General features: G+C 41.4%; 2 protein-coding genes across 4 annotated transcripts; one reads left to right on the top strand and one right to left on the bottom strand.

Moving 5' to 3' along the window:
• Window positions 1-10,227: 10,227 nt before the first annotated feature.
• Window positions 10,228-19,339, top strand: LOC127776464 (ABC transporter C family member 10-like). Of its 2 annotated transcripts, XM_052302844.1 has the most exons (14): window positions 10,228-10,436; window positions 10,512-10,729; window positions 11,047-11,108; window positions 11,583-13,618; window positions 14,183-14,503; window positions 14,584-14,670; window positions 15,186-15,782; window positions 15,876-16,040; window positions 16,186-16,480; window positions 16,949-17,163; window positions 17,254-17,559; window positions 17,806-17,869; window positions 18,380-18,619; window positions 18,935-19,339. In XM_052302844.1, exons 3-14 carry the CDS (start codon window positions 11,093-11,095, stop codon window positions 19,042-19,044), a joined length of 4,452 nt encoding a protein of 1,483 aa, XP_052158804.1. In that variant the 5' UTR covers window positions 10,228-10,436; window positions 10,512-10,729; window positions 11,047-11,092; the 3' UTR covers window positions 19,045-19,339. The 2 variants fall into 2 exon arrangements, with proteins under 2 accessions (XP_052158804.1, XP_052158803.1); XM_052302843.1 differs by lacking the exon at window positions 10,512-10,729.
• On the bottom strand, window positions 19,128-21,671 carry LOC127776465 (uncharacterized). 2 transcript variants are annotated; one of them, XM_052302845.1, is made up of 2 exons: window positions 20,506-21,670; window positions 19,128-19,243 (listed from the first exon to the last, which is right to left on the bottom strand). In XM_052302845.1, the coding sequence occupies exon 1, from the start codon at window positions 21,473-21,475 to the stop codon at window positions 20,549-20,551; it is 927 nt and encodes a 308-aa protein (XP_052158805.1). In that variant the 5' UTR covers window positions 21,476-21,670; the 3' UTR covers window positions 19,128-19,243; window positions 20,506-20,548. The 2 variants fall into 2 exon arrangements, with proteins under 2 accessions (XP_052158805.1, XP_052158806.1); XM_052302846.1 differs by having other exon boundaries at window positions 19,137-19,243; window positions 20,501-21,671.
• Between the last annotated feature and the right edge of the window lie 328 nt (window positions 21,672-21,999).

The raw sequence follows: 21,999 nt of genomic DNA, 5'->3' as shown, positions 1-21,999 counted from the left end.
TCAGCATTTTAGCAATGATGTACATATGCATCATACCTCCTCCTTGAAAGGCATGTAGCCAGGTAAGAGCATGTACAATAACGAGCTATAAGCCAGCTGCAAACATATTTTAAGAAGATAAATAAGAAGAGAGAAGAGTAGTGGGCTACAGATTTGTAGCCAGCTGTAGCACGAACTACAAGACTCAGTGTGTGTATGACAGGTGGGACCAGGTATTAATAGTGTAGTATGTAACTATTGTATGAATGAGTTATTAGATTGGCTATAAATGAATTGGAGTTAGTAGTTAGCTACTCCTTGTACTTGTAAAGAAAGTCGTTTAGGACAGCGACACGATCTCCAAAACACAACTTTGACTTCTTTTTCTATAAAAATATTTATTGAAAAGTTGCTCTAAGCTGACACACGTATGGTTAGGTGTGTTTTCGACGGCTAAAAATCGTAAGTCGTCATAGAGGTGTTTTTTAAAATTTAATTAGGAATGCATGGCTGCAATCTCACGTAATAAATAAGTTATCGGCAACATAAAAACCGTTGTCATCAGCTCCACCACCAATTTAAATATTTGACGTTGATAACCAAATTGTCATGTGCGTTCTTTGATTAGAACATAGGAGAGTTATTCTTGTGTTCCCTCCATTAATTACTAATCAACAATGTGTATTCATCTTCAGACGTGGACCGGCCATCTTCCTCTTTTTTTTTTAGAGACAATATAAACACTATTAAAAATTGTCAATATATAGTATCTAAATGGAGTATATTGCAGCTTAAAATATAAGCATAAAAATTTCAGCATCATATTTTAACCGTTTAAAAGTTATCGGTGGTTAAAGTGAACACGGCCGATTATTTGAAAACGCATGGAATATTTTATTTTCATGGGCCTAAACCTCGTTTGGAACTCCTGACAGAACACGGAAAAAGAACTCAATAGATATACATATAAAAAAGGAAGGAATACATGAATGAATATTTGAATAGGCTATGAAAAAACACTTGATAAGATACTATATGCTTAAAGGAAATTTTTCAATACTTTCTCATCGGTTTTATATTATAAGTCTTTTGAGCTATTTGTTTAGTCAAACTTTTTTAAGTTTATCAAATTTATAAAAAGCATAGTAGTATTTTTAACACAAAATAAACATGTTATGAAAATATATTAATGTTATGAAAATATATTAATGTTAGATTTAATGAACTAATTTAGTATTTTAGATGTTGCTAATTTTTTTATAAACTTAATCAAACCTAACACAGTTTGATTAGAAAAAAAACAAAACGACTAATAATATAAAACAGAGAGTTTAGATTACACCTCATACACAGACTTCTCTCCAAAACCTCTTTCCAAAATCTCCTACCATTCCCAAAGAATTTGAAATTCCTTGGTAGAGATCCTTGGTCGATCTATTGTAATGGGGGCATTCAAGAGCAGCAGCGACCAGCCAGTCACTTGCCGCAGAAACAGAGCAGGACTGGATAGAGCCATAGAGAACAGTGCTGCAAACAATGCGAGCAATCTACTTATTCTTAGTCCCTGTCACATCAAATATTTAGACACTAATTTGGAGTATTAAACATACACTAATTATAAAAATCATTTTATAACCTTAGACTAATTCAAGAGACGAATTTTTTGAGTCTAATTACACCATGATTTAATAATGTGATGTTACAGTAAACTTTTCATAATTATGGATTAATTAGGCTTAAAAAATTCGTCTCGCAGATTAGCTCTCATTTATGAAATTAGTTTTTTTTAGTCTATGTTTAATACTCTAAATTAGCGTCTAAACATCCGATGTGACGTAGACTAAAAAGTGTTTTAGCCCCATATAAACAAGCTTGAACAATTAACCCGGCTGACGGAGCAACAGTTGCCACACGTGTGCACCGTGCAGTGTAATTGAGGAACTTGAAATAAAAATTATCGAGGTATGGTATATTATTTCACTTTTTTAATAGTAGAATATTTCATTAGTCAATGATAGAGATACAATACACTCCCTCCATCCGGCTATATATAGGGGATTATTTCTGATCTAGGACAAATTAAAGAAGGATGAAAGAGTGCATCTCAGACATCTAGAGTACACACTGGCACAGTGAATAAACTGCACAAAGTACATCTTTGGGGAATAAACTATCCCTCCGTCCCCATTTTAAGCGTAACCATAAGTTTTCGTGTCCAACTTTAATCATCCATTTTATTAAAAATTTTTCTGAAAAAATAAAAAATATAAGTCACGCATAAAGTATTATAGATTGCTATTCAATTAGGCCTTCAGCCGATGGCTTCATTCATGTTTTATCATCTAATAATAATAAAAATACTAATCATAAAAAAATAATAAGATGAACGACTAAAATTGGACACGTAAACTCATGGTTGCACTCAAATTGGGAAGAAGTGAGTAAACTTTGGCAGGTTGAACGGTGTGAAGCAGCACTAATAGAGTACATTCTTTGCTTTTTTTTTATTTATTTTGATGGGAACCGGTGGATTCTTAATATCTAATGGCTGGCATCGATTACTCCTGTCGTTGTTAGCCTCGGGTAAACTAACGGACCCATCGTGGCATATTTACGAATGAAAAATAATTTATGAATACAATTTTTATATATGTGTTCTTAACGATCTAAAAGCAAAGGCTGAAAAATAAACTTCAATAAAAAAAACTTCAAAATCAACTTTAAATTTAAGGTCGAAAATTTAGATTTTGGCTGACAAGCATAAGTGAAAAGATGAGTCCTTAAACTCCTTTATATTCATGGACATATTAAGAGTGCAAAATACCCTATATTCCTGAACAGATAGAGTACTTTTATGTAACTTGTGTTAGAAATTGGGATTTACCCGGTGTCCGTAACACAGGGTATGTTTCGTACATGTAGGTGTGTCGCTGACAGCAGCCGGCGCGTCAGACGCGACGCGAGGACGAGAACGAGAACGCAACAACTGCACGCATCGACATCGGTCGGCGACAATACAGGACGATTGATTCCTGTACTCCGTACGTATTTCTCCAAAGAAAAAAAATACACAACAAGCAAAATGACAAAATGACAAGACAACAGAAGTACACCCTCCGTTCTCAAAATAAGTTTATTCGTGAGTTTTTTTTTTAACGTTTGATTGTCTTATCTAAAAAATTTATGAAGAAATTAGAAACAATAAGCCATATATAAAGAAAAATACTAATTATAAAGAATTTTAAATAATACAGACGATCAACGTTGAACACAGAACTCTATAAATAAATTTATTTTTAGGACGGATGGTATACTGAACACTCAACCCCACACACACACAACCCCGCAATCAATATAGCCTTGAATGATGCCAGTGTTAACTTATAAACGACACAGCCATGTCTTCATTCCAATCTCAAACATGTACTCGTGGACATGGACGTATATAGTCTAAGAAAGTGAGGGGGCAAAAAAAGAATGAATCATTCACGCATACATTACATGATCAATCCAATCTTGAGGTCCCTTTCTGCTTTCTGCTTGGCGAATTTGCCAATACAAAATTTCCTCGTCTTCAGATGACATTGCAAACTTCGTTTTGTGCTAGCTAAACGAGTGACCCAAAATTATTTTTTGACGGTAGTAGCTTGACGGTTGCATGGATCCAACGACCCAATAAGGGTGTATTTGGATAGAGGAATTTGGGTGGATAGGACATGACGGCCCATCTTTAGTGGATATTTGGTTGGTGGGCGGGGGTGGGATAGCGCGGCCCAAAGAGGAATATTCCTCTCAGATGCTGGATGGGGGGATCCGGCCGATTTGGCCGGATGCAGCCGTCCGGGCGCCCGGGCGAGCGACCAACATGGGTCACGTCACCCCTCACCACGCGACCTCGACGACGACGCAAGCGAGGCAGCGCCCGGTACACGGCGGCGGCAGCGGGAAAAGGTGGAGGCGGCGGTGGCAACGGCCAGTGCACGACGGCGGCATCGACCGGTGCACCATGACAACGACCGATGGGGATGGAGACCGGCGACGACCGGTGGGGATGAAGACGACGACGACGGCTGGATCTGGGAGAAACGGGGCGGCGGCCGGTGGGGAAGGAGATGGCGCCGCGGCCGATGGGGAAGAAGATGGCGCGACGGCCGGTGGGGAAGGAGATGGCGCGACGGCCGGTGGGGAAGGAGATGGGGTGGCGGCTGGTGGGAAAGGAGACGAGCGTGGCGGCGGTTGGCGAGCGACGAGGTGGAGCGGCGAGAGGAGCGAGCCGACGAGCGGGCCGGTGAGAGGAGCGACCGGATCTAGAGAAGGCGAGACGGCGGCCGGTGAGAGGAGCGGGGCAGCGGCCGGCAAGAGGAGCGAGGCGCGGTCGAGGCGGGCGGCAGCCGGCGAGAGGAGTGAGGCGGCGAGAAGATTTGTGATTTTTTTTTCTTTTTTCTGTTTTCTCCTTTTTCCCTTTTATTTCTTTGTGATTTTTTTATTTCTCTTTAGATTTTTTATTTTGTAGTAGATTGATAATGTTTGGGTTTGGTGAATTTGAAGGGGTATACTCACCACCTCTAATGATGAGGTGATTGCAACCACTCATCCATCCTACTCCTCCTAACCAAAGAAAAAAAAATGGATCACCAAATCCATCTTCATCCATACAACCAAACAAAAAACTGGATCATCATATTCACTCTACCAAACAAAAAACTGGATCGCCCATATCCAGTAAAATATAGATCGTCATATCTCATCCAATCTTGACCGTGAACCAAACGCATGCTAAGTTAAGATTTCTGTCTGTACCTGAAAAAGTCTGAAACTGCAACTCGTGGTGTCAAAGCTGCCAGGAAGTCCGTTTCATTCGGTGTCCTTTTTTTCCCCCCTGAAATTCTTCTGATCCCCTGCATAACTTTATTGTCCTTGGGATTGACTGCTTTTGATACTCCAACTGTACTGCTACTGTACCAATTTGACAGGTTTAAGAGTGCAATTTAAGATGTGTAATTGTGCAGGTTGACGGGGCAATAATTAGTAGTACTACTCAACAAGATCTTAGTGTCTGGTCACTAGTACAGGGTACCCTTAGCTTCAGATCAATCACGACACAAATTTTGGAGCAGGTATTTTGCTACTGTCGTTTGTGTATTGCTCTCAAGACTTTGATGCTTGCTTAGAGAGACTACAGTAAGTAAGATAAACAGGCTGTACGAGTTACTACATCACATTTGTACTTGTATAAAAGTATAAGAAAAAAAAGGGGCTTCAGATTTGTAAAAATCAACAGGAGCTGCAAAGCAGCCGTCAAATATGCTCTTGCCATGCAGGGTTATACGGCCCTATCGTTCCACTTTGGGAATAAGCCAAACGGTATATTTATAAACGAAAAATAAATTGTGAAAAAAACTTTTATATATATATTCTTAGCGATTTAAAAACAAAGGCTGAAAATTAAACTTCAATGAAAAAACCCCAAAACCAACTCCAAATTAAATGTTGAAAATTTAAATTTTACTGATAAGTATAAGCATAAACGAAAAGATGAGATGAGACAATTTATAATCCTTTCCCCCACCAGTGCAGCTGTAATACAGCCATCTTGTAAAACCATCTTTTAAACATCAATAAAGTTCATGCTGTCAAATGCTCACCGTAGTTCCCATCAAAATAATGGTTTATGATAATATAATAGTACTTTCCAAGGCAAACCAACCCATATACTATATTTTTTTTTAAAAAAAAAAGAACTGAGCATTTGAGAGAACTAATGATGGTTAAGAGTTTCATAAATGCCAAATATTGAGCTACACGTCAAATAATTATAAGAGGGGAAGTACTTAATACTTCTAACAACTAACAAGGCAGGGAAAAAATGACTGACAACCAAGTGCAACTGCAAGTGAAATCATTGTCCACAAGCTACGCACGAAGAGCCTATATACCTTGTAATTATTTTCAACCCTACCAAAATTTAGCATTACTAAATTAAATTTTAATAGAACAACGAACTAAATATATCTTATCATTGATACCCTACAAATTTTGGTAATTCCCGTAGCTTCCACTCTTAAAAGCTCTAAAAAAATTGATAAGGCTTCACCCCAAAGCCCAAACACATTCTATATGATCAACCCCAAAACATACTAACCAAAATTCGTCAAACTCTTTGTTTAGGCTTATAAGTTAGCTTATGAGTCGAAAAATCTAAGACTAAATAAACAAGCAGTTTTTTTCACAAACCACTCTAGCACTATTAAGCCAAAAGCTAGGTTGGAAAAGCTTTTCTTATTATGTGAGGTAGAGATATGACTCCATCATTAAATTTAGGACTTAAAATTCATTGACTTATAAATCATATAAACCAAAAAGCTTCTAACCAAGAGTCCCTAAAAGTCGCAACCGAAGCAGCTAAGTAAACACGCCCAAAATGACTTGACACTGTTTGAAGTAAATTAAAAAAGGTTGAAAATAGAAAAGAAAAAGTACGAATTACCCTCTGAACTATCACGGTCGTACAATTTACCCCCTTAACTAAAAAACCAGACATTTTACACCCCGAACTTAACAAATTGGATGAATCACCCCCTGAATCAGCCTGAAGCAGTTTTGATTCTACGTGGCACACACGTGGCAATATAGTCAGAAAAAAAATCGGTAGGCTCCACATGTCAGCATCTTCTTCCACCTCTTCTCCTTTCCATCGCACTCTCTATCTCTGTTTCTCTGCCCCCCAACAACAGGAGCAGTGAGGGGGCAGAGGAAGGCGACGATGGCCACCATGAGACAGCGGAGGAAGATGACGTGCATTAGGTGGCGGCGGCAGCGGCAACATCCCCGGCAGAAGGCAGCGTCCTCGCCACATCCTTTCCCTCGGCCGTGTCTTGGGCATCGATCTCGATGAGCGGGAAGGCTAGGCAACGGCGGTCCTCGAGGGTCAACGGCTCCGCCTCGGGCCTCTGCATCTGGATCTTGCCGTCGGTTCGGTGCCGCCTGGACCTACCATCGCGGCGCCGTCGGTCGGGATCTGTGGTGGCGGAGTCGTAGCTCTCATGAAGGAGGCGACAAGCCCACTGCCGTCTCCCAGCACACCCCCTCCCCTTTCCTGTAGTGCGGCGGCGATGGTGGTCCGGGCGGAGAAGGCCGCGGCGGTGGTCCGATCGGAGAAGGTCGCAGCGGGGGAGGGCAAGTGGCAGGCGCGTTGGGAAGGGCTGCTCGGTCCGCCTCTGCCTCCTCCACCGGGCGCCCGGGTGAGCTTCACCTCAGCCGCTCACCACCCGAGCGATCTCTGCCTTCGCCGCCGGCCTCCCGGGCGAGCTCCCCCTCAGTCGCCTGCTGCCTGGGTGTTCTCTGCCTCCGCCGCCAGCCATCTAGTTGTGACATCCCGGCCTAGGGCTTAATAGGATTAATAGAATACTCATATCAACAAGTTGCAACTTCTTTTCCGGAAGCCGATCACGAAAGAACTCTAAGGTTAAGCGTGCTTGGCCTAGAGCAATATCGGGATGGGTGACCGACCGGAAAATTCTTCCCGGGTGCATATGAGTGAGGACAAAGTGTGCAGAAAAGACTTGTGTTGTTTTTCTATTACCTATGAAAACTACCAGATGTAAGCGGGCCCAGCCTTGGAGAGGCGAAGACCGGTGCGCATGGCTGGTGTGGACCCGAAGTGGTCACAGCATGGCACATGCGCTGGCACTGGACACATCGACGAGGTCGTCGATCTCTCTTAAGAGGGTGAGGATGTGACACTTTGTGTTGGTATGTGAGGACAGTCTATTACCTATGAAAACTATCAGATGTAAGCGGGCCCAGCCTAGGAGAGGCGGGTCGTTACACTAGTCCACCTCCTCAGTCGCGCGGGCGATCTCCGCCTCTGCCATTGGACCGACCTATGAAAGCTATCAGATGTAAGCGAGCCTGGCCTAGGAGAGATCGCCCACCTCTGCCATTGGACCGACCTATGAAAGCTATCAGATGTAAGCGGGCCTGGCCTAGGAGAGGCGGGTCGTTACACTAGTCCACCTCCTCAGCTGCGCGGGCGATCTCCGCCTCTGCCATCGGACCGACCTATGAAAGCTATCAGATGTAAGCAGGCCCGGCCTAGGAGAGGCGGGTCCTTACACTAGTCCACCTCCTCAGCCACGCGGGTGATCTCCGCCTCTGCCATTGGACCGCCTAGACAAGCCCTGCCTTTGCTGCCAGTTGCCCGGGCGAGCTCCTCCTTAGCCGTCCACCGCCGGCCGCCCGGTCCGCCTTCTCCTCCATAGCCAGCCACTCGAGTATGTGTGCGCGCCAGAGAGAATGGTGGGGAAGGATTGGGTTGAGGGAGGGGTATGACAGGTGGGTCCAGGGAAGTTTTTTTTAAAATTTTTTTGTTGACTGTATCTCCACGTTGGCGTCACGTGTGCCCGCTCCAGTTAAAACCGCTCAAAACAGTGTTTAGGGGGGGGGGGTTATTTGTCCAATATAAACAATTGAGGGTGTAAAATGTCTGGTTTTATAGTTAGGGGGGGGGGGGGTAAATCGAGCAACCGTGATAGTTTAGAGAGGTACTCCATCCGTTTCAAAATATTTGACACCGTTGACTTTTTAGTACGTGTTTAACCATTCGTCTTATTAAAAAAATTAAGTAATTATTTATTCTTTTTATATCATTTGATTTATTGTTAAATATACTTTTATGTACACATATAGTTTTATATATTTCACAAATTTTTTTAATAAGACGAACGGTCAAACATATGCTAAGAAGTCAACGATGCTAAATATTTTGAAATAGAGGGAGTAATTCATATTTTTTCCAAATAGAAACATAGATGTATACGTTCCACCACTCCTTGCAAGTAGGAGTAATTGCAAACAAATAATTTGGGTGAAGGCAGCAGTGAGGTCATGTGCTATTACGTTTCATTTAATTCATAAACTAAATACTAAGATCTTGAGATGGATCCGGAAACTTTAAAACGGTCTCATCTTGGGACTATTGAGGGCCAATCACCATCATCATCGCTCTGGCTCTCTGCAGTCGCACACTCGCACTATGAATGCACGGCGTTGCGCCGTTGACCACTCTGCCTCTCTGCTCTGCAGTCGCACCAGTGGCTACTCTCTCCGTCTCGTAAAAATCCAATATATATCCGTCCCGTAAAAAACTAATATATATCAAATATAACACATTTTATTACTATAAATCTGGACATATATATGTCCAGATTTATTATACTATGATATATCATATTCAGTTCTATATTCGTTTTTTATAGGATGGAGGGAGTATGTGGTATGACATGTAGTGGTTGATCAAGAGAGTTCTACTTATGGAGTAGCGGTGGTTGATCAAGAGAGTTCTATTTATGGAGTAACGTCAGGGGTTGTTCAGAATGATACCATTTTCAACCATATCATTTTTTTTAAAAGTTATTAAAAAAATATCTACGTTTAGCTTGTTGCCAAATTTAGTAAATACATAAAAAATCCTATTTTGGTAATATGTCAACTTGCTAAAATTTGGTAAGGTTTATTTTGGAAACAATTTGAACATGCCCTTAGTAAATTTATTTACTAAACACTAATACTAATCATGAACTCGGTCGATCTATATACATATATAATCACCTATAGAATTTTATGTGGAATTGGGAATCAAGCTCGTTGGTGAGTATTAGTTTGATTGGCATACTCAAATCGTCAAAATTCACCATACTTTTTTTTTACCAACATGTGACCAATAAAATTAAAAGCCATATCTTAGCTAGAAGAGAGTAAGTTTACAACGAGATACAAAGCTAATGTAATAATGAAGAAATCTATAACACGTGATCAAACGATAAGTAACTTGATCGAACATACTTAACTTTATTTATGGTTCGTATTTATAATAAATTATTGTTTAGTAAAACAGATATATTTATCAGTAATATATATACATATATATATTGATTTTGTTAATATCACCATAACTCCTAGTAAGAATGATAGAGTGTTTTTGTCGATCAATTTCAAGACACCACGAATCTCGCAGAGATGTGCTAAACTGCTAATAAGAAAAACCGGTGCGCATTTTCTTTTGTCTTAAAGAAGAGCAGCGTTTGACCAGAGTCACCTATTCACACTAAGGGCATCCACAATGTACTCCAAAAGTGGTCCATAAGTAATATAATATTTGATTCAGCCACCTAGCAACATTGTGGAACTAGTCCATAAGAAAGAAATAACAAAATCTATCCATAAGCATATGGGCTGCGCATAGAGAATAATAAACACCACCCGCGCGCGCGCGCGCCCAGCGCGTCGTCTCCGCTGTTCGCTCGCCGCAACACACGAGTGCGACGGCGGCGAGGAAGAAGGGGCCACGATTGGGAAGGTGTTTGGTTGGCGCAGGAAGGAGGGGAAAAAAAGAAAAAGAAAAGAAAAGAAAAGAAGCGGTTTTTGGGGAGTCGTGCTTTGGAGAGCTGAAAAAGAAGGTGAGTAAAAAGGTTTTTTGATCTTTGGTTGGTTACTGCTTCTCCCGTGATCTCCTCCTCCTCCTTCTTCTCCAGTGCGGCTGCTCTGGGCTCGAGGGCATCGTGAATCTACAACGCCAATCGCATTGTCTTGATTGATTCCTATGGGAGTTCTTGGGGATTTGTCGAGGGGACGAGATTTTTGACCCCTAGGCGATGCGATTTTGGTTGCGATTTGTTCTTCTCGTTTGGATCACTGGTCCCTGAATATTTTCTTTCCTTTCCTCGGTGAATGAATGGTGTTGACTGTTGAGGTAGCTGGTTGATGAACACTCATGCATACAGTGTTTTTTTTTTTTGGTCTCTCTCTTCTTCTGCTGACTTATTAAGAAGAAACATTGCAATCTTAGACTTTATTACCATTTTCTCTCTTCTTCTGCTGACTTATTTAAGTTTCTTGATTTTTTCTTTCGGTGATATAGTGATGTTTGTGCTGGGTATAGTGAAATTTCTGTGGTTATCTTGAGCTTCTATAGCCACCCGAAACACTAGTACTAATCTTGTGCAGTACAAGTCCCTATCTAGTCCATGTTCTTCACTTATTTGCTCTGACTAGTTTGCTTTGCTGCAGGTTTAAGCTGTCTGATTCAACGGACGGTGCAACAGAGATTGGACAGATGGGTTCCCTCATAAGTTAGTTGTTTTCTCACAATTCTCTCGTGCTTGACAGTTGCATCATTGATTCATCATTGAGCCCTTTTCACTTTTGGACTGTCACATTTTTTTTTGAGCTTTCCTATTAAGGGTGTGTTTAGATCCCAAAAATTTTGGCCAAAAATATCACATCAAATGTGTCGTTTGGACACATGTATAGAGCATTAAAGGTGGATAAAAAAAACTAATTGCACAATTTGATTGTAAATTGTGAGACGAATATTTTGAGCTTAATTGTGCCATGGTTTGACAATGTGATTCTACAGTAAATATTTGCTAATGACGGATTAATTAGGCTTAATAAATTCGTCTCGCAGTTTACATGCGGAATCTGTAATTTGTTTTTGTTTTGTTTAATACTTCAAATGTGTGTCCGTATGCTTCAAAAATAATTTGGCCAAAGAACTAAACACCGCCTAACATTGATTTTTTTGGGGGGTAATGAATTTTCAGGTTCTTGGGCGATGAGCTTGTGTGGGAGCCCAATTTGCTCCGAGCAAGATGTGGTCTCATGTGCTATGAAGGAAACATTGGATTCTTCGACTTGCGTGAATCATCTGGTGGTGATTTCCATTGTTGCAGTGCTCACTGTTGCGCTTGTACTTCAGTTGCTCATGAAAATTCCAAAGAGTAGAGCATCTGCGCGGCAGCTTGTCGCATTCAATTCACTGCTGCAGTTGGCTGCTGTAGTGTTCACTGGCTGCTTGGGTTTGCTTAATCTTGGCCTAGGAATGTGGATGGTGGGGATTAGCTTCAATCAGGATACCTCCATTTACCGGCCGCATTGGTGGCTTGTGATCTTGGCTCAAGGATTCAGTTTGATCCTTACTAGTTTCAGTTTTAGCATCAGACCTCGATTTCTTGGAGCTACATTTGTTCGATTCTGGTCGCTTTTGCTTACCATATGTGCAGCATTCATCTGTTGCTGTTCAGTTGTCTACATGGTTGGAGAGAAGGAGATCACCATTAAAGCTTGTTTAGATGTTCTTTTGCTACCTGGAGCCCTTATCCTTCTTCTTTATGCCATTCGGCACAGCCGTGATGAAGAGGGTTATGAAACAACTGAAAATGCTTTATACATGCCACTGAATACAGAGAGGGATCATGGGACGGCTGATTCAGAGAGTCATGTAACTCCTTTTGCTAAAGCTGGATTTTTCAGTGTGATGTCATTTTGGTGGTTGAACCCTTTGATGAAGATGGGTTACGCGAAGCCTCTCGAAGAGAAAGACATGCCACTTTTAGGCTCCACTGATCGAGCGCAGAATCAGTACTTGATGTTCTTGGAGATGATGAATAGAAAGAAGCAGTTGCAGTCACATGCCACACCATCAGTATTTTGGACCATTGTTTCTTGCCATAAGAGTGGGATTCTGATCTCAGGCTTCTTTGCATTGCTCAAGGTTGTTACCTTATCCTCAGGCCCATTGCTTCTCAAGGCACTCATCAATGTATCGCTGGGGGAAGGGACCTTCAAATACGAAGGAATTGTGCTGGCTGTGACAATGTTCGTTTGCAAATTCTGTGAATCTTTGGCTCAGAGACAGTGGTATTTCCGCACTCGGAGGTTAGGCCTCCAGGTGAGGTCATTCCTGTCAGCAGCTATTTACAAGAAGCAACAGAAGCTATCAAACTCAGCAAAAATGAAGCACTCTTCTGGAGAAATAATGAACTATGTGACTGTCGATGCCTACCGCATTGGGGAATTCCCGTATTGGTTCCACCAAATTTGGACAACAAGTGTCCAGCTCTGCATTGCTCTGGCAATCCTTTACAATGCAGTTGGACTTGCGACCGTTTCGTCGTTGGTTGTCATCATTATTACTGTACTCTGCAATGCTCCACTGGCAAAACTGCAACACAAGTACCAGAGTAAACTTATGGAAGCACAAGATGTGAGATTGAAGGCCATGTCTGAGTCTTTAGTTCATATGAAGGTCTTGAAATTATATGCTTGGGAAAGTCATTTCAAGAAGGTCATTGAGGGGTTGAGGGAGGTTGAGTACAAGTGGCTGTCAGCATTCAACCTTAGGAAGGCATACAACAGTTTCCTGTTTTGGTCATCACCAGTTCTGGTTTCAGCAGCAACATTTCTGACTTGCTATCTTTTAAGAGTTCCTCTGAATGCTAGCAATGTATTCACCTTTGTGGCAACTCTACGTCTCGTGCAAGATCCAATCAGACAGATACCAGATGTTATTGGAGTTGTGATTCAAGCTAAAGTTGCTTTCACCCGGGTTGTAAAATTTCTTGATGCTCCTGAGCTGAATGGGCAATGCAGGAAGAAATATATAGCGGGTACTGAGTATCCCATTGCGCTAAACTCCTGCAGCTTCTCGTGGGATGAGAACCCGTCGAAACATACTCTGAGGAATATAAATTTAGTGGTCAAATCTGGGGAGAAAGTTGCAATCTGTGGCGAGGTAGGATCAGGAAAATCAACACTTTTAGCTTCAGTACTTGGAGAGTTCCCAAAGACTGAAGGCACAGTAAGTTTCCTTTGGTTATCTTGATTATTATGAAATCAAGAATCATACAGCTGTCAAGTAGCAAGTTCATGCTATGCTTTTGTTGTTCCTTCTGGGTTGTATTATTCATTGTCTAAGAGGAATCATGGCCAGTATAATTGTTGGCACTTCGCTTCCTAAAAGGCACTTTGATTAAATCCCTACTTATCACTTATATATGTCTGCAAATTCTGTAATATCTACATACTTTAGTCCTGTTGAAGGTATAAATTGCCATCATACCAAATTTTATTGCCTAAAAATGAGAGATGCTAGTTACATGCAGTTGACAACCATAGTTTCCTTTTCCTATTCGTTCTAAAAATACAGCATGGCAATAAACTGCATCAGATAGGTTCTGAACTGTTTCTGGTTCTTGTACAATGCTCCTTTTTAATATATACACCCAAATTTTGGGGGTTTTCAAAAATAGGTTCTTCAAAGTAAGATAATTTTGCTTGATAATAGTTGCCAACTTGAAGTGTGTTAATTAGTTCCTTTTTCGATGAAACTACTTATATTTAGTACCAACCTTTTTTATTTCAGATTCAAGTTTGTGGGAAAATAGCATATGTTTCTCAGAATGCATGGATCCAAACAGGAACTGTGCAAGAAAATATTCTCTTTGGATCTTTGATGGATGAGCAAAGATACAAAGAAACACTTGAGAAGTGCTCTTTGGAAAAGGACCTTGCAATGTTGCCACATGGAGACTCTACTCAAATTGGGGAGAGAGGAGTAAATCTTAGTGGTGGTCAGAAGCAACGTGTTCAGCTTGCTCGTGCACTATACCAAAATGCAGACATCTATCTTCTTGATGATCCTTTCAGTGCTGTTGATGCCCATACAGCATCAAGTCTGTTTAATGTAAAGATCACAAATTCATAACAAATGTGTATTTCAGTGCTATTTGACCATGACTGTTTTTCAAAACTTTTTTTTGGTAGGAATATGTCATGGGAGCTCTGTCAGACAAGACTGTTCTTCTAGTGACCCACCAAGTGGATTTCCTACCCGTATTTGATTCTATTCTGGTTTGTTACACATGTTATCCTAATCTCGCCCTCTTGTCCTTTTGCGCATATGCACACATTTTTCAGAAGCAAGTTTTCATACTTAAATATTACTGTTTTTCATTCCTATTAGTGACAATCAAATAATTGTCTATTTAATCAAATTAATATACGGAATAGAAATGGAAGTAGTTCCCCTTCCACTATTAGACAAGAAAAAAAGGGGTAATTTTACCATCCTTGAGAAGATATTGAGAGATACCATATTTTCTAATGTAAAATTTGGTACCTCCAGTTACTAAGTATCTCAAGGTATTAAAAATTTTAATATAAAATTTAGGTAACTTAGGTACTTTCTCAAGTACTGTAAAATTTCTCGAAAAAAATACAACACAAAAATGGTGAATTAATGGATTGAATTTTAAATAATATCGGTGCCTGCAGGATCCAAATTTTTTTTATGAATTGCATTGGTTTATTGATTTCATCAAAATGGACTGTTTGTTCATTATCTAATGAATTGCTTGTTATTGCAGTTAATGTCAGATGGAAAGATTATTCGGTCAGCACCTTATCAAGATCTATTGGAATACTGCCAGGAATTTCAGGACCTAGTAAATGCCCACAAAGATACAATTGGAATTTCAGATCTTAACAATATGCCCCTCCATAGAGAAAAGGAAATATCAACGGAGGAGACAGATGATATTCATGGCAGCAGATATAGAGAATCTGTGAAGCCATCGCCGGCAGATCAGCTGATAAAGAAAGAGGAGAGAGAAATAGGGGATACAGGTCTTAAGCCTTATATCCTGTACCTGCGCCAGAACAAAGGCTTTTTATATCTCTCTCTCTGTGTTATTTCCCACATAATTTTCATAAGTGGGCAAATATCACAAAATTCATGGATGGCTGCTAATGTCCAAAATACTAGTGTTAGTACACTGAAGTTAATAGTCGTGTATATTGCTATCGGAGTTTGCACATTGTTCTTCTTGCTATCTAGGTCTTTATCCATCGTAGTCCTTGGGATGCAGACTTCAAGATCCTTATTTTCCCAGCTACTTAACTCACTGTTCCGTGCACCTATGTCATTTTTTGATTCTACTCCTCTAGGAAGGGTATTGAGCCGGGTAAGAACTCCTAAACATATGTGAAAGTGGAAAGCTGATATATTACAGTTCCATTTACATTTGAACAATTTCGATTGGTGCTTTCTCATGTAGGTTTCTTCAGATCTGAGTATTGTTGACCTTGACGTTCCATTCTTCTTCATGTTTAGCATTAGCGCCAGCTTAAATGCATACAGCAATCTGGGGGTATTGGCTGTTATTACATGGCAAGTTTTGTTTATTTCGGTGCCAATGATAGTTTTGGTAATCAGGTTGCAGGTAATATTATGTGGTTTTTATTCTATATGGTTACAGATGCTGGGTTATTTCATTTACTAATTGATGTGGTCTGCTGCTCCTTTCATTTACCGTTTTCTGTTCAAACTTCCTGTCTACTGAAGTCTATTAATTTTTGGTTATGCAGAGGTACTACTTAGCTTCGGCTAAGGAATTGATGCGGATCAATGGTACTACCAAATCTTCTCTAGCTAATCACTTAGGTGAATCGATTTCAGGGGCCATAACAATAAGGGCCTTTGAGGAAGAAAATCGTTTCTTTGCTAAAAATTTGGAGCTTGTGGACAAGAATGCTGGCCCATGCTTCTACAATTTTGCTGCAACTGAATGGCTGATTCAACGCCTGGAACTAATGAGTGCTGCAGTTCTTTCCTTTTCTGCTCTTGTCATGGTGATTCTTCCTCCAGGAACTTTTAGCCCTGGTAAGCAGTTTATGGTAATTGCAAGCATCATTACATAATTTCATATATTGGACAGACTCAAAGTAGCCAGAGGGTTCTATTTTCATTGATGCCATTCTTGTCTGATTTGCATGAAATCGCTAGTTTTACTGCAGTTCTGCAAAGAACGTATTGCTAGGTCTCCAGAGGCCAGAGCATACCAAAATAGTAAAATCTAGTCATATAAAAGTCAATCCATTACTATCTTTTGATAATGCTGGGTCATGAGTAGAATTACTATTTTTATGAAACTGCAAGTTATTTCTATACAATTATCCTACTAGTACTTGGTACTGCTGAATCACAAGAAAAAAAAAATCCATTTGTTGCATGTCTGTAACTGTAAGTCTGTTGGGCAGGATGATCTGTTTTGTTAATTCATGTTATGAATAAATTGATATTGCCACCCAAAATGTTAATTGCTAATCGCTTCTATTCGTGCTTGTGCAGGTTTTGTAGGAATGGCATTATCCTATGGTCTATCCCTGAACATGTCTTTAGTTTTCTCTATTCAAAACCAATGCAACCTTGCGAATCAAATCATTTCTGTGGAAAGGGTTAACCAGTACATGGACATTACAAGTGAAGCAGCAGAAGTTATCAAAGAAAATCGGCCAGCACCAGATTGGCCCCAAGTTGGCAAGGTGGAGCTTAGAGATTTGAAGGTAAATGTATTTTCATGTATGGTTGGCGTACAAGGTGAAACCATTTTAGAGTCCTAACAAGTTTTTATGCTACTGACTTTCATTCAACAGATTAAGTACAGGCAAGATGCTCCCCTTGTACTGCATGGAATTACTTGCACATTTGAAGGTGGACATAAGATTGGTATAGTTGGTCGGACAGGAAGTGGCAAGACAACTTTGATTGGTGCTTTGTTTCGTCTTGTTGAACCTGCTGGAGGGAAAATAATCATAGATTCTGTGGACATCACCACAATAGGCTTACATGACCTGCGATCACGGTTGGGCATCATTCCACAAGATCCAACACTTTTCCAGGGTACTGTAAGATACAATCTAGACCCCCTTGGGCAATTCTCAGATCAACAGATATGGGAGGTAAGATGTGTACCCTACACAATTATTCACCTTTTTTAATTGTAATCAATGATTAGATAAGCTTACCATGATGTAATGTTGAAATCATGGAAGTCGTTTACTTTTCTTGACAATGGCGATTTATTCAGTTTATGTGATTAAATAACCAAAGGCTTTGGAAGTCTACATCAGATTTAGTTAGTCCTTTTTTTGCATATGGACGCCTTTATAGGAATCATTCCTTATGTTTGCTATTGTCTCTTGCAGGTTCTTGACAAATGTCAACTTCTTGAGACTGTCCAGGAGAAGGAACAGGGATTGGATTCACTTGGTAGGGGACATTGCTTCATATGTACTTTGATTTCTTGAATTCATTCTGTGTCCTTCCTTAACAGCTTGGCCACATGAGGGAAAAATACATGTCACTAAAATCTGGAACCAATATTAGTCCCAGACTCTTTTTCAAAAACATCCATAGCACTGAGCACATCCTCGCAGTCAATACTAAAAATGCTGAAAACACACTTGTGATATATATTGGAGTTCATGAAGGGAACTTTTAAAAACCAATTAGAAATTCCACTCTTTTAGCACTATTGCCGAATCGTCACGGAAAATGACTTTGTAAATGAGATTCGAGTTGCCTAAAGAACCTCTTCCTCTGTTTCCAATGTATTTTTCAAAATATGTCTTTTCATTTACATCACAAAAATTGTAGCTAGAAATACTTTGGGGGCTGCATATACCATTCTTTTCGTAGATATCTTTTGCCATACTCATATTCTAGCATGATATAATGAAGCTACATTATTCATATGCTAATTATGATATTGCCATATAGTTGTGGAAGATGGGTCGAATTGGAGCATGGGTCAAAGGCAGCTCTTCTGTTTAGGACGAGCACTTTTGAGACGACGCCGTATCTTAGTTCTTGATGAGGCGACAGCCTCTATAGACAATGCAACTGATGCTATCCTTCAGAAAACAATCAGAACAGAGTTCAAAGATTGCACTGTTATTACTGTTGCACACCGTATACCAACAGTTATGGACTGCACAATGGTCCTTGCAATGAGCGATGGTACGTCTTTCTTACCGCCAACTTATTACAAATATATTTATCCTCTTGTGATCATTGTCTAATGGATCAGCACTACTTATTCTGGAATATATCGATTATACTTGAAAGTTGAAACTGCTTGAATAATTCTGTTTCCCCAATTTTCACTGATGTGTGATGCTTTTAACTTTTTTGCATTTTCCCAACAATGTATCCCTTCTAACTTTCTGTATTAATGTCGTACAGTGAACACTGACCAACAACAAAAGGAAAAAAAAACTTATAATGCCTATTTTTTCGGCTAATTGTTCTATACTAAACTGTATTCACCTCCAGGTAAAGTGGTGGAGTATGACAAACCTACGAAGCTCATGGAAACAGAAGGTTCTCTTTTCCGAGAGCTCGTCAAGGAGTACTGGTCATACGCATCGAGTGGAAATATTTAGGTGAATTTTCGCATGCTTTCAGTTTCTGAAGAGTTAACAGAGGCAGAAATCTGTATTCATGCTCATAGAAGAGTTGGTATGTTGGAGTTTGATGAGATGATAGTGCCTCAAAAATGCACATTTTCGCCATCTGTCGTTAGCCGAAATTTGAGCAATATGTGGTGCTGGTGCAGGCGTGCAGCTTCTGTTCATGGGTGTTCTGCAAATGCTTAACAGAGTAAAGTCATAAACATTTCCTTGCTGAAATAGTCAAGATTTTCGAAAGGTTATATGAGATGCTCATCAAGTTTGTAAATCATGCTAGTACAATCAGTACTGTGCAACTGGAAATTTTGCAAACTGCTTAGAGAAAAATGTATTCAATATATGTGATCTATTTTTCCATATCTACTAAATCATATTATGCACTCATAAATGGATTGAAGGTATCTTATCTGTTTTTCCATAGCCACAGTAAATCAAAGTGTGTATATATTTTGTAATGGTGTCTCCTCAGCCCCTTCATGTGCATTTTCTTGAATTTATATACTACCTTTGTTTTTAAATATATGGCAATGTAGACTTTATTCAGTGTATGGCGTGCGAATTGGAACATTATTCTTGTATTAGTATATAACGACAATACTTGATATAAAATTATTGTAGAAGTACTTATAAAGAAAAATATATCCATATGATTTTGTCTTCAAGCTAAATATTTTTTAACTATTAATAGTTAAAGTTTTAAATTCTTAGCGAAAGGGCTTGTAGCCTAGTGGTTACAAGAGCCTCCTTAGCACCTAAGGTGCTGGGTTCGACTCCCCATGGGAGCGAATCTTCCAGGATTTAACGGCGTTGTGCTTTTAGTGGTAGGCGACGTACCCGTCGATAGCGAGGGTTTACGTGCATGTGTTCATAGGTTTGAGTGCGCGTGCGTTGTGAGTGTCTGCGTTTTCAAAAAAAAAAGTTTTTAAATTCTTAGACCAAATAAAGTTAACAATGTCACGGATTAAAGGTACTGAATCCATGAACAGAGAGTGTACTACTTACTACTAGACTAGTAATTTTTTTTTTCCGGGATACTAGACTAGTATTAAAGGTACTGAACAAGCCAAGATTGTGTGAAATGTGAAGTGAAAACAAATCAAAATGCAATAATTCTCTGTTTCTTATAGCCAATAAATCAAAGTGGGTAAATACTGCTTTCTCTTTGTTCATTTTAGTGACAAAAATCCCATCTTGGTTATGAGCTGAAGGGAATAAAGTAAACTATGCAAGTAGTATTCGAAAAAGGAAGGCGGTGTTTGCTCTCAAAATTTAACATAACCCAACTGCAATGTACATTCCAATCCAATTTGAATTTGAGTTTGAGTTGCGCATGAAAATTTTTCGAAAGAGTTTAATGTACTGTACATCTGTCTCGTAATAATCTGAAAAGAAAAAAATACACCTAAAACGAAAGGAGAAAAAAAAAAACCTTACGATAACTACGGCGGCTCGCCGGTGCAACTCACGGCGGCGGAGGTTAGCTTAGCTCCTCCTCCAACTCCGGCCGCGTCCTCACCATCTTCGCCGACGGCATCCTGCTCCCCCTCACCGCCATCCTCCCGAGCTCCTCCCCGCACATCGCACGCCGCTCCATCTCCTCCCTCCGCCGCCTCCTCCTCCACCTCACGGCGCCGACCACGGTGACCGCCAGGAAGCTCGCCGCCGCCACCCCGCCGGCGGTGGCCCCGACCTTCCACACCCACCACCGCTCCCTCACCGGCGGTGGTCGTGGCGGTGGCGGTGGTGGCGGCGTCTCCACGCGCACCGCCACCCCGTAGTGCCCCGTGGCCGTGCCGGACACCACGCACGACGGGCCGGGCTCCATGGCCACGGCGTGCGCCGCCACCGCCTTCCCGCCGCCGGACGAGAAGGTCAGGCACCTAGCCGCCGTGGCGTTGAACCCGCTCGCCGGCGAGATGTCCCTGAACTCGACGCGGACGGGCGCGCCGAGCGCGCGGAGCGCGACGCCGCCGTTGGGCCCCGACGCGTCGAACGCGAGCAGCGCGACCACCGGCGCGGCCAGCGCGTACCCGGGCGGCGCGTCGAACAGCCAGGAGGAGGCGTCGCCGAGGAAGCGGACGAACACGATGGCGACGCGGCGGGCGAACGGCGCCGGGACGACCCGCGGCGGGACGGCGACGGCGAGCCCGGGCACGGTGGCGTTGACGCCATCGGCCCACAGGGCGCTGCTGCGCACGCGCGTCGCCGAGGCCTCGACGCCGGCGCCGGCGAGCACCGCCGGGACGTCGACGGCGACGATCTCGCTCGTGCGGCGGAACAGCTGGAACGCGCGGTCGCGGACGGCGGCCTCGATGGACGACAGGTTCGCCACCGCGGCGCCATGATCCAAGAACGCAAGAAACATCAGCAGCAGCAACGACGACGATGACGAAGCGATCGCCATTGTTGCCTCTCCAACCTCGAGCCCTTCCTAACCCGACGGCGGCGCGTGGCGGCGGCCGGAGGAAGCCGCCATCTCCGATGTGGGAATCGAAGCGGCTTCCTTGAAGGAATATTATTGGAGATGATGGAGGAGGAAGAAGAGGAACAAAGAGAGGGAGAGATTAATCAGCACAGAGAAGAGGAAATGTGTGCTTTGCTATATTTAGCAGGCACTGGCTGTTAATCAGCAACTAATCTGACTGCAAGTTGCAACATAATAAAACCATCATTTTCCAGTTTATCATGGAGCAGTTGATAACAAATTAACAATTGCAGTGAGTTCTAACCTTTTTCCAATCACTCAATCAGTTCCCAAGAGAAAAAAAAAAGAGAAACCTTTATCAATCAAATATCAATCAAAATATCAAACATGCAAGGATTGAAAGGTTAAATAACCATAGGGAATTCTTGAGTGCATGTGCAGGAGATTGATTGGGGGAGAGCAGCTTTGCAGGCAGGTTGACTTGTGCATGGTACTATATGAAT

Source organism: Oryza glaberrima, chromosome 6 (assembly GCF_000147395.1).
Source record: "Oryza glaberrima chromosome 6, OglaRS2, whole genome shotgun sequence".
Lineage (NCBI taxonomy): Eukaryota > Viridiplantae > Streptophyta > Magnoliopsida > Poales > Poaceae > Oryza > Oryza glaberrima.
Note: the sequence above shows the minus strand (reverse complement) of the source record. Positions and strands in the feature narration are given on the sequence as shown.